This window comes from Rattus norvegicus, chromosome 2 (assembly GCF_036323735.1).
Source record: "Rattus norvegicus strain BN/NHsdMcwi chromosome 2, GRCr8, whole genome shotgun sequence".
Taxonomy (NCBI): Eukaryota; Metazoa; Chordata; class Mammalia; order Rodentia; family Muridae; genus Rattus; species Rattus norvegicus.
Window position 1 is genome coordinate 246457596 of NC_086020.1, and position 13202 is coordinate 246470797.

General features: G+C 44.8%; 2 protein-coding genes across 2 annotated transcripts in view; one reads left to right on the top strand and one right to left on the bottom strand.

The window, feature by feature from the left end:
• The window catches only part of Lrrc53 (leucine rich repeat containing 53), a 26143-nt gene extending 16457 nt beyond the window's left edge, over positions 1–9686 (top strand). The window contains 2 exon segments of the mRNA XM_039103893.2: positions 344–856; positions 3623–9686. Of these exon segments, the coding sequence (XP_038959821.1) occupies positions 344–856; positions 3623–5127 (2018 nt within the window). The 3' untranslated portion in view covers positions 5128–9686.
• Tnni3k (TNNI3 interacting kinase) overlaps positions 1–13202 on the bottom strand; it is a 267950-nt gene that overhangs the window by 60545 nt on the left and 194203 nt on the right. The window contains 1 exon segment of the mRNA NM_181769.1: positions 10604–10713. Coding sequence (NP_861434.1) covers positions 10604–10713 — 110 coding nt within the window.

The following is a 13202-nucleotide window of genomic DNA, read 5'->3' on the forward strand; positions in this document are numbered from 1 at the left end:
CCAGCAAACCACAGTGATCTTTCTGCCTCTGTCTCCCATAACTCAGGGGTTACAGTGCACATGGGGCCGAACCTAGATTTCCTCACTAATGGTGAGGATTTGATCTCAGGCTCCAAAGTTTGTGCAAACATAACTCTTACCCAGGCATCCAGCTCTCTGACACTGGAATTCTTAATATACAAACTGCACAGTAGAATGAAGTAAATTAGAACAGTGGCTGTCTGTCTCGATGGTTTTCCTGTAGTGACAGAGGGAGGGCTCCTGTGCCTTCACGTGTGTGAGCCTTACACTTCTCCCATGGTGTTCTTCTAATTGCCTTTCTTTCTTTCTCTTTTTGCCACAGGAGCCATTGGCCTTACATGTGCAGGGTTAGTCATATTTAACTGGAAACTCCAACAAGGCCGAGCAAATGAACGCACATCCAAAAACCTTTCTTGCAGAACCCTCAATGAATCCCCGTGTGCTCATGAAGCAAGAAATGGCCGTGCCGTGGGGTACTGTAACTGCCACTTAACTCGAGAAAATGAGACACAGGTCATGTCCGATGTGGGCTCCAGAAAGGAAGCACCACTTAGACAGGAAAACAGCCACCAAGCGAGGCTGGCCCCCAAGTCCACAGCCGTGGATGTATCATTCAGAAAGCTGAAAGGGAGAGACCATGAGGCACACAGTGCTTGCTCTTGCCTGGCTGATGAACTACGGGCAGGATGCTTGGGGCCTCCTGGGAACAAGAAAGCTCTTTATGATGCAGACTTAGCGACAAGATGTTGTCCAAAGACAGCTGAAAAGCCAAGCAACCAGAAACGTGGAGAAATCCGCTCTCAAATCCTGCCACAGCATGGAACAAAAACAATAGGTGAGCTTGTCTGTTAGAAAATCTCACTGTGCTTAGATTCTCAGAAGGAGGAACCCTGTTTTCAGTTTCTGTATCAAATCAGTGCTATAAAATTCACTGTAGTCTGTTTCTTCCTTTTCTGAAGATGTAAAGGTACTGGGGGGAGAGACAGAGAGACAGACAGGGAGAGGGGGGGGAGAAAGAGAGAGAGAATGTGTGTATGTGTACATGTATAAACACACAGGTGAATTTCTGAGAATCTGTGTATATATAAGAATTCACATACACATGTCTGATGATTCGTGTGTATAGGGGTATGTAAACATGCACAGGTGTTTGTCTGAGAACCCGTATGTATGTGTGTATGTGTGGTATATGTGTGTAAACATGTGCTTTTGTGAGAACCTGTGTATATATAAACACACACACGTGCTTGTCCAAGTATGTGTGTGTCTGTATCAATGCACACATGTACATGTCTGAGTATCCGTGTATGTGTCTGTGTGCCAGTAAATGTCTCTGTCAAAGTGTACTTCCTGTGTATGTTGTGAGTGTGAGTCTCTCTGTCTCACTGCAATGGGGTGAGCTATCCATGTTCCCTCTTCTGCCTGAAAAGTGAACATTAAGACCCAATACCTAAGGATGCTTTAAAAAAGGAAAGAGAAGCCTGAATAGCAATATCGCTGAGATTTCTAAAAATGTGGGTACCAGCTTTCCTCCCAGCATCCTCCGAGCTCTGGCGCCAATTTACAGTAAACAGCCTTCCTGCAGCATGGCATTTGAGAAGAATGGCCTCCTCATGCCAGTGATTCATTTCAGGAACGATGTCAAGAAACACACTTTGCTTGCTGAGCTGTCAAGCATGATAACTTCTCAGTTCTGGGAAAGTCAGGGCTTAATTCATTGTCTCATGTTGGGAGCCCAGTGGACCTGGCCATGGCACCTACCCGCTGTCTACAGGCAATGCCAATACTTCTGCTGAGGCAGTGAATCAAGCATCTTCCTTTCCTTCCTGAATTCTGGGGCAACGCTCTCACGCCCTGCAGAGCACACTTACACGGCTGCTCAGGACAGAGGCTCTGCCACTTACTTTAACTGGTTTAGAGGAAGCAGGATTTTCTCTTGGAAAAATGAATGACAGAGGAATCATGTGATACACTTTCTGTGGCGATCTGGCCCTAAGGCTGGATTTGGGCACCACAGGATAAGAATGAAACTATATTTTATTTCCTATGTGGCAAAAGGCAGGATGTGAGTTTATCTGACTGTATTTCTTGCTGGTTCCTTGGGGCAGATGGTTTGACTCCAGAAAAAGATGGCCAAGAAAAAAACGGATTCCATAGAAATCAGAAAAGATTGGCTTCACTTTATAAGAAATCAGGGCTTAGCTTTTTCATTTCCTGTTAGCTTTCAGAGGTACCTAAAGCCTTGCTTAGTCTGTCTGTGGGGGAATTATATACACAAGAGGACATGACCAGTTAACCCTTTGTAGCACTGGCTTCGTGGTCTGTCACGTCAATGGTGACCTTGGGGGAAACATGTGCAGTTCTGCAGCTTTCTGGAGTGGAGGGAAGACTTCAGGAAAGCAGTTAAGACCATACTTGGTCTTGAATACAAGTTCAAGTTTATGCCTATAACCTGGGACTTCAGAACAGACTTCTCTGGGTAGAGAAAGTGCCAGACATCACCTAGTTGAGTAGTTCTTGCTGTTTTCTTTCAGTTTCTAGAACTTATGAACACCATCGATTCTTCCCCAGGACACTCTTTCCATACTGGCAACTCTTTCAAAGTCACCTACAAGTATGCCTTAGGGTACGGTGACATTCTAACCTGGGCTTGGGTCACCTCTTCTTTTACCTAACACTTTTTCCCTCTATTCAAACGATTTCAGGAAAATGAGAAGGCGGGGTGGTGAGGCATAATTCTATTCGTTGTGGAAGAGAATGAGATAGGCTGGTCCGATTCCTGATGAGGGACTGTAGAAAAATAACAAACACCCAGATGTACTTCCTTCCTTAAATGTCCTAAGATGTTGGGACTTCTACAGCAGACCATGGCTCTTGTTGATATCAAACAAGCTAATAAGTGTATAATATTTATTACATTGCCTGGTTCTTCCTATAAGCAAAACGAATATTAGGTTTTTGTTGGTACTGTTGAACGTGTATTATTAATAGTATATATTATCCGTACTATTTTAAAGTCACAGGTAGATACTGCTACCAGGCAACATCCCAAATTACCCACTTATTAATACATCTTTAGTGGATATTGCATTAATTTGCAGGAAGTAAAATAAAATGTGGCCTTCTCCCTTCATTAAGGCAACAAGTACTCTTTTCTTGTTGTCTAGGTTACTCTGCTTGAGGCCTGAATATTGTTTAATATTACATCTACATTCTTCCAAATTTGTGATTCCATTTCCAAACTGGAAAACAAATAAGGGAAACCCACCGTGCCGTTTGAAAAGGATTCAGATGTCAGTCATCTTTAAAGCTAACATAACCATAATGGAATCTAAGTATGAGCTGGCATGTTTGTCATTTACAATCCTAATGGCACACTTTCTAAGTCAGCATCACAGCTGACTGATATGTGGCTTAGGAAGACCATGGTTGCAAACACACCAAATCGCCAAGGGTCGTCTTTCCCATCAGCAGAAATACTCAGGAATTATCACAATTGAAGGAGTCATTTCTACGATTTTCATAAGGTTCATAGACCTCTGTTTGGTTGGGATACCACAACTGGGCCTAGTGGTAAATTCCTGCCTTTATTGTTCAGCAGATGTGAGCAGTGACACATTCAGAAGCAGATATGCGACATCCTCCTCAGCCTTGGCAAGAGAGAGTGTTGGGAAGCATTTAATGAATGAATCATGGCAGCCTCCAATAGACAAAGGAGACAATGCTGTAGAGCCATCTGTACGGAGACTGTTCTCCACCAGCTCATTCCCCAGGCGACAGGAGCCAGGGGAACGTGCTGTAGGCAGAATGGCCCACAGACACAGAGTGGGATATGACCATCACCAGGACTCTTTAAAGTGGAGCAAGCCCACGGATTCTTATCCCAATGCTTCCTTCACCTGCAAATATGTGTCTTGGGATGCATTTCAAGATTTTACGAGGGAGAAGAAGCCAAATCGAAGACAGCACACAGAATCTGAGAAGCAGCAAATTCAAATTAACAGAGCAATAGAAAAATTCCTCAGGAGTCAGGAGGTCAAAGACAAATCAAGGTTGTCAGCAAAAATCAAGAAGGCATATTCTACGAAGAGGGTTAAATTCCAGGACCCTGATTTAGTCAGGGCAAAAGGGCTGGTGGTGTCAGCAGAAACACCAGTCTCTGGGAGACAGCGAGATAGTGAAAGCCAACTCCCGACTTCCTTGCATCTCAAAAACTGTGCCAGCCTGGAGGAGGTCAAGGAAGCAAGAGAAAACCTTCCAGAGCGACAGACTCTGAAAAAGAAGAGACCCAAGCCCTCCCATCTGAGGGAGAAGGCAAAGGGGCAGAATTTAAGGATGAAGGTAGGTCTGCACCCCTTTGGGAAAACTAGGGTCCACCCAGAGGAATCTACACCAGAACCCACCAAGAGACGTAAACGAACAAGGTTACCTCCCCAGGGACCAGCCGGAACTTCCGGGAGAAAGTTCAAAACAGAACCTCTATCTTTTGTCAGTTCTCAGCCGCCAGAGAGGAGCAGCCATACTAAGCTCACTTGTTCAAAGGTGCCACTGGAACGCTCCTTAGATCAGACTCCTAATCAGGAAACAAACGACACCTTCAGAGCTGACAGCTTTTCTGTAGACAATCGGGGTTCTGAGCAGGGCAGCTGCCAACCAGTGGGCTGCGCTCCCAATGGAAGCCTATTAATGGCGCCTCAGCCCTCAGTCAGGGTTGCTGAGTGCCTGCATTCACCTCCTCTTCTTTCACCCGATCAAATGGAAAATGTGACTGGTCTACAAGGGGAAGTTCTTGGCCCTTCCCCAGCCTGTTTGGGGAATGGAGAGAATAGTGTTTTACTGTCTAAACACCCCAGGGGAGTTATTGACCATGTAGTAACGGTGTCCACTCAAGACACGGACCAGGACGAATTAAAGATCAATGAGTTAAACCAGTTTACTTTGTCCCTCGGCGACCAGGTGATTGGCACTTTCAGCAATGATCACAGTTTGGATGAGAATCAAGCTTTACAACAGGAGGAGCAAAAACCAAGCCACGGACAGCTTGGAAGTGAGGAAAAGCCATTAATGAACACAGTCAGAGCATCCTGTGGAAGAGTGGAAGGCTGAATTATGGATGGGAAAGGGGCTGGCATAGGAAACAAGATGGCTCTCAGAGAGGATCGTGTGTCCTCTCCCACTGCCGGGATGCAACCCCACAACAGCCTGCCATTCATGGAACAGCACTGTCTTCCACACTAGCCAAACTGCAGCAGGAGGGGACAGACACCAACACTGCATCACGGGGGTAAAGGTGGAGAACCACCAGGGACATGGGCAGGGGTGGGAACACAGAAGCAAGCACTCCTGGAGAGGGATGCAAATTCTAGTGCAGCAAGTTAGACAACACAAATGGGCCACGCAGAAGAAAGGCAGCAGATACTGGGAAGTTCAGGGAAAGAGAAACTTGTACTGTGCTTTCCAAGCTCTGACAAGGATACAGTTTCCATTGAAGAGGTGAGTAAAGTCGAAACTGGCATGCTATAGAGTGAGGTAGATCCTTGAACTCACAACCATGGGCCTCACTGCAGATGCCTTGGAGATAACCAACCAGAGAGAGAGGTGACAGGGAACATAGGGAGGCTGCTGGGTCAGGGGGTGACACCAGGAGCTCCTTGCCTCTCACAGGAGTTAAATGCTATTCATTCTCAGATAGAAAACGGCGTGCCTCTAATTCTGAACAGAGAAAATGGAGCTGAAAACCCTGCTAAAAAACATCATTAGACACATCGCTTACTGGGGACTCTTACCCACCACTTTTGGAAGTAGAGTCAGAAACACCAAGCCGCATACCATTTATTTCCTGCTTAGGCTGTCTTCTTGGAGGATCAAAAACATCCCTAGCCTCTGTGGACACCAAACGTACTGTTCAGGGTGTAGTTTCTCAGTAATTCTTCATCCCCAGTGAAATATAGGTTTGTAGTCAGCTATAGCACAGAAATCGAAGATGGAGCCTGAAGTATATTCCCTATAGTTGAGAGAATCGGTTCCTTCAAGGAACGGGATGATGGGAACTTTTGCCTAGTCCTGGAAAATCAAACAAAGACTTAAAAAAAAAGACTCTCAAATGAAGGGAAGGTTCGACGAGAAGAGAACGTTTTGCATGTGACGTTTATTTTATGGAAATTGTTATGCATGTCTCAATTAGTGCTATTACAACCTTGCTTTCTGCACTGATGAGCACAGATTCATGTGCGCCTGATCTGTTTTCTTAATTATGGTGTAATGAAAATTCAGCCGTGTTTGTTAATTGTACTGCATAGAGGTAAATTTTACCCGTTTGTAATCGCTTTGTCGATAATTTTCTTAGATCTTAAGTAGGAGTCTTAAGAAACCTACTATTTCTCTAAGGGGAAATAATTGAGGATTTCCAGGCTGACTGTAGAATTTGAAAAACCCTTTAAGTCCAGAAGAGGGCAAGCTCAGCTTCCTTCCTTTCAGAAGGGCAAACAGGTTTCAGAAGCAACACTGTGGCTGGAGAACAAAAGGAATTTTAATGAGCTTTATTGCCGGTTGTTATTAATATAAGTCTTTGAAAACCAAATAACCATTATCGCCAGTCTTCGGAGGTTTGATCTCTCCGGTCAAGCTTGTCACTGCTGTTTGCTGAGCACCCCTCCTTGCACGGAAGAACCAAATGTGCTCATAAACACTGGATTTAGCTGCAGTGGAGAATAACCCTTGTTCACGGAAAGTCACATTTACCTGAAAACTACAGGTCCACTCAGGCAATCTATTACTGATACCAAGTAAGGTGTTTAGCCTGTGTATTCAGAGCAGGATACCAGAGTTCACATTGTGTAGTGGGGGGTAGGCAGGAGACTAAACAGAAACAAGTGTTCTCTGCCCCATCTTTGTATCTGCCCTGGCCTCTCTGTCCTTTTAGGTGCATTTGATATTTATTAATATTAAATGAGCTTTAAGGGGTTGCTCGGACACTGCAAACACTGCTCGGCGCCCACTGCGCTTCGCTTCTGTTTCCTGTGTGGATCTGACAGCAAGCAATGGAACAGTCTCATTCTGAGAGCCCTTCACCCCCTTTCTCTGTCTTGCTTGGAGTCAGACATCTCTGGCTCAGTTCTTGCCCTACCTGTTCTCGCGTAGCCTCTCTGCCTGGGCTTCACTCCCATACCACATGCTGGGGTCTCCCTCCTCTCCTGATACCACTTCACTGTGGGAAACACCTTGGAGGTGAGAGGTACACCTATCTGCTGTCCTGTATGGTGAGTCTCCTTTGTTCTGACTGACAGCACTCTTGGAGAGGGGGATGGGGCCATGGCTTTGTCTCTGTGTCTAACTTGCATTTTTTCCTAACGTCTCAAAAGTTCTATCGTCTCTGAAATGAAGGCTCCTCAGCCTTGTTCTCTCTCCTTGCCGCTGCCACCCACCAGTATTAACATCGGTAGGGGTGAAGCCTTCTCTTCCTCACTGGCTGCTTCTCAGAAGGCAGCAGAAGTGGCCCCTTGCACACTGTCACCTCTTTCTTAGGCTGCTTCCTTTGCAATAGATCGTAGGTTTCCGTTAGCCTCCGAATCCCCATGGCAACCGCACAAGTACTTGTTATAATCAACTGGATCACAGTGCCAGCAGCCCCTGGGGGCTGTTCTGACCTCAGAACCTGTGCTTCAGTTTCCATGCTTCAGATCTGTCTCTGCTGGGCACGCGCCGCTAGGGTGCTTGTGGAAGGCACAGTTTCAGGCTGCGTCGCAGGAATGCTCATTCTGAGCAATCTCTCCTTTCACACAGACGTGAGGCTGCTCAACAGCCAAAGATAACCCAGAGGTTTCTTCATGGACAGAGTTGCATGCGACCGTTTCAGTAAAAGATGAGAAACCCTTCGTACCTAGAAAATATGTCTAAAATATTATTCATTGTATAATTTTTCACTGCTTCAGTGGTAAGGTTTAAACGATGTACAATTTCTTGTCTAAGCTCATATTGCAGCTGCCAGGGCTGACATTGCTTACCTAAGTCAGCCTGGCTTACATGGCAAATTCCAGGCCAGCCATGATTACACAGACCCTGGTTTTTTTGTTTTGTTTTTAAAAAAAACAAGACAACAAAACACACTTCCTTATGGTTCTTCTGTTACTGTCTGGACCTGCCTTTAGTCAGTGTCACTTAAGCCAGTACTGCAGACTTTGGGATATTGGGGGCTTGGATTGTGTCAGGAATTTTGAGAGGTAGTCTCGGTTGACTAGGAGGGAGTTTCAGAAGGGCGAGGGGGAGTAGAAAGGATGTCGATACAGTACTCATGTCTGAGATTCTCAAAAAATTGAATGAGGAAATGAAGTAGTGGGAGGAATAACACGGCATTATTCATTTACATCTGTAGATCATTTTATCAAATTCTTTTTGGTCTAGAGGTTTAACTGTCACTGACTTCAGGGCTGCCAAAACCAGCAAACCCTTCATCTCTTTGCTCACCATAAACATACATTTTTTTTCAGCGTACACAAATTCCTTCTCTCACCAGATCCTTATTCAGTGAATGCCGGTATTTGGATTTTGATATTAGCCCAAGTGTTATTTCCGGGACAACTTCAAGGACTCACACTCTGTCCTCAGCTTTCTGGTTGGTTTCCTTTACATTTTTCATGGAGTCTTCCTAAATCATGGCTCATAGTTCTAAATTTATTAATGCTTGTTTATTTAATCACTACATAATGGATAAAGCCCTCAGATTCATGGACAACATGGCAGGATTGAGCAGTAGACTCAATAAACTAATTGTTGAACTCTGAAAATAATCAGAGTGTTGGTCTCTTGTTGCCATCACCTTACCACCCACCCTGCTGATCTGATAAGGACCTTTGAGGGCATTGTAAAGACAAGAGAAAGAGCAGAACATCATCAGATGCAGGGTCAAGGCTGAGTGAATGCTCAATGTTACCAGATGCTTGGCAGCTCCACGGTTTAATGACAACTTGTCTCCATCTTTCTGCCTGAAACTAAAGCCAGCCTGTGTGCTGTGCTGATAAAATTCACTCCTTAGTAATACAACATTTCCATTAAAACAATCCCCCCTGTATATCAACATACACACACACACACACACACACACACACACACACACACACACACACACAGAGCAAATAAATCTCTTTACTATATTTGAAAAATTCTGGATAAAGTGTTCGTCAAATTTATTTTCAGATAATTCTCTCAGGCTTCACATTGTATGACCTCTCCTCAAACTATTTTAAGTCATGCAATTTTTATATAAAACTTTCCAGACACCAAAATCTTAGACGTGGAATTGGAGGTCCTGACAGGAAGCATTTGTTTATTTATTCTACAGGCATTGCCTTTCTGAGCACTTACAGTGTGGTTCTGAGTTCTAGGGTTATATGAAAGAACAAAGCCAGACCAAACAAGCAAAACGAAGTCTGCTATTATGGTGTTAACCTGTCAGTTATTCAGTTAAATTCAGTACAACACAGTGCTGTTTGATTGAGTGACCAGAAGAAGAGTTTATCCAGAGAGATACTCAGACCACATCCTGTGAGAATGTTCACTTTCCCTCTGAAAGGGTCTATGGACACAGTGGATTGGACAATGACTTGATTTGAGTGTGGCCTTGAACAAAAACAAAAACAAAATAAAAAAGACCCATTGGCCAAATCAAACCTTTTCTTTCAGATGTCTAAGTAGGGCCCTATCTATCTATCTATCTATCTATCTATCTATCTATCTATCTATCTATCTATCTATCTATCTACCTACCTACCTACCTACCTACCTACCTACCTACCTACCTACCTATCTACCTACCTACCTATCTATCTATCTATCTATCTATCTATCTATCTATCTATCTATCTATCTATCTATCTCTCAGACTCTATCTGTCTATGGGGGGTACTTTCTGAAATAGAAACAGCTCCGCTCGTCTGCTTCCTTGCTGAGGAGAGTTAAAACATTTAGGAAGAGTGAATCATCAAGGCTGTGGGTGAAAAGATAAGAGCAGATGTGCTGGTATGAAAAGTGAGAATCTTCGGGCATTTATAAAACAAGGAGCTCAGAACCTAGGCCACTGCCCTCCACTCCTTGGACCTGTGATGTTATGACCAGATCTGAGCAAATGGGAGATTGCTGTAGCAGAGACCATCTTAGCCGCTGCTGTCTCCCAGTGCGAGAGAGAGACAGTGCAGATTCACTCGTCAACCTATGAGTACACAGAGAACAGAGCTGTCATGGCTGCTATTGCTGGACTCAGGTTGCTGCTGAAGACCTCATCTCCTGGGGTCTCCTGCAAGTTTGCTTCATCATAGCCAACCAAACTGCAGCTGGGATAAGGCTGCACCTCTCAAATACAGGTCTCTCTGACTAACCTACTGTGAGCAACATTTCAAAACCAGAGAGCAACAACAAAGGCATCGAGCTGCTCAGACTTCCCCAGGGCCATTAGAGACTTGAGCACAGAAGGCAGGTCAGTCTTCCCACTGGTCTGTTCCAACACACACTGGGTGTAGATGTTTCAGACGTGCTCTGTGACAGGCTGTGAGACACCACACATTTTATAGGAAGAAACAAACTCACTCACTTCAGGACATGCATTCCAGCCCCGTATCAGCAGGGATGAGATGGGCTTGGGGATGGAATAGCCGATGGGCGGTCTGATGTGGTGATACGCCATATCTGCTGCTGCAGCGGCTGCAAAATAAAGGTGTGAATCTCACTTACTCCAGAAAGACAGAGAGAGACAAGAATCATCTAAAGGCAATGCACACGGGATTTGACAGGACCTCTGGCCTGACGTCCTCCCTTGCCTCTAAAGAAGAGTAGACAGTTTGTACTGTTTATCTTTATTATTTCCCATCCACTGGGCAGTTGGGTCTATGCAGTGAGTGGAGAGAATAAATGTAGGAGCAAGAGAACAAGTAGTTCAGGATATCTGAAGTATGCAGATACACACAACACTACAGAAAACAGACTGGATGAAACTCCACAGTGTCTGGCCACCAAGATGGTTCCGTGGGTGAAAATGCTTGCCACCAATCTGAGTTTGACTGCTGAGTCCCACATGGTGGAGAGAACTGACTCCTGCAAGTTGTCCTCTGACTTTCAAGGGTGCTCATGTGCACATGCATTCATTCACATAGACAAATAAGTATAGCAACAATTTTCAAGACATTACAATGTCATAAATGCAAGGTTAATGCACTGATGTTATAGTGCATGGATTATCACTGGACTGAACAGTAAGAAGGCATCTGTATCACTTTAGAATATATATAAATATATACCCACTGGAGCTGCTCATTGATCAAATCTCCTTGCCCTGTCTGGGAGCATGGCCTTCTAAGTCATGCTCCTCTCAGACCTTTCTGCATGGAGTTGTAGACTCCTGATTGCTTTGTATTTCTCTGTTTTCAACCACTGATTTGACATCCCCTGAAAGATAAGTGTATGGATTTTTAAAATTAAGTAGTTTTTTTGTATTAAAGTTTCATGGTAGATAAAGATATGAATTCAAGTAGTTTGGACAACCGTTCAAGGCAGGTACTAATAATGTCTAAGCCTGGAATGAGTTTGTCATTATTATCATTTAAAAATAACCCATCGTTGGCATGAGCTTTTGTTCCCAAGTCCCTCCTTTTGTCAGTATACATGATGATGAAAGTAGAAAATGACATATTATTCTTTGCTTGATGGTTAAAAATGCTGCGCACCAAAGGGAGGTGAGACTTTCAGATTACTCTACATCCTGGCTCTAGTATATGGTGAAGTAGCATTGACTTGCGTCTTACTGGCTTTGGGATAACACACAGTCAGTCTCTCTCCCTCTCCCCCCCCCTTCTTTATATCCTGATCACTGCCTTCCTTCCTCCCAATCCTCCTCCTCACACAGCCCCTTCCCCCTATCCCCTCCCCATTTTCTCTGAGAGCAGAGGCCCTGTCTGGGTATGCCTGGCAATCAAGTCTCTGAGGGACTAGGTGCATCCCCCCTACTGAGACCAGAAAAGGCACCCCTGTTGGGGGAACAAACAGGCAATAGCTTTAGGAAAAGACCCTGCCCCAGTTGTTGGGAAACCTGCAGAAAGACCAAGCTGCACATCTGTTACGTATGTGTGCACGGTGGCTCGGTCCAGCCTGTGTATGCCATTTGGTTGGTGTTTCAGTCCCCGAGAACCCCCAAGGGTCCAGGTTAGTTGACTGTGTCTTCCTGTGGAGTTCCCTGGGGACTTTTCTTCTCTGGGACCCTTGATTCTTCCACCAACTCTCTAAGCTCTGTCCAATGTTTGGCTCTGGGCCTCTGCCTTTGTCTCAGTCAGATGCTGAGTGGAGACTCTCAGAGGACAGCCATGTTAGGCTCCTTTCTGTAGGCATAACTGAGTATCATTAGCTGTCAGGGATTGGTGCTTGCCCATGGGATGTGTCTCTAGTGGGGCCAGTTATTGGTTGGTCAGTTCCCTTTGTTTCTGCTCCATCTTTGTCCCTGTATTGCTTGTAGTCAGAACAAATTATGGTTAAAAGTTTTAAGGGTGGGCTAGAGTCCTTATCTATCCAATGGGGGGTGGTCCTGCCAGACTACAGGAGGTGGCCAATTCAGGTTTCATATTCTTACTGCTATAATTCTCAGTAGCACCTCCTTCAGCACCAAAATCCACATCTGCTGAACTCTGTTTATCCTAATCTCAGCAGATCCCAGTAAAGTTACTCAAAGTATCTTAAATTTATTGCTTTTTGGGTTATTTCTGAGTTAAGGCCTAATTTTACCAATTATAAAATTAATTTTCTGACAGAGCATGACAAATACAGAGGCAAATGCTAGCAGCCGAGCATTGATCTGAGAAAGGTTTGAAAGAGCTGAAGGGGTTTGCAACTCCATAAGAACAACAATGCCAACCCACCAGAGCTTCCAGTGACTAAGCCACTACCCAGAGACCATACATGGACTGACCCTGGGCTCCAACTGCATATGTAACAGAGAATAGCCTTGTTGGGCACTAATGGGAGGAGAGGCCCTTGGTCCTGTCAAGGCTCGACCCCACAGTGTAGGGGAATGTCAGGGCAAGGAGGTGGGAAGGGGTGGGTAGCTGGGAACACCTTCATAGAAGAAGGGGGAGGGGGGATGGGATAGGGGATTTATGGACAGGAAACCGAGAAAGGGGATAACTTTTGAAATGTAAATAAAAAGA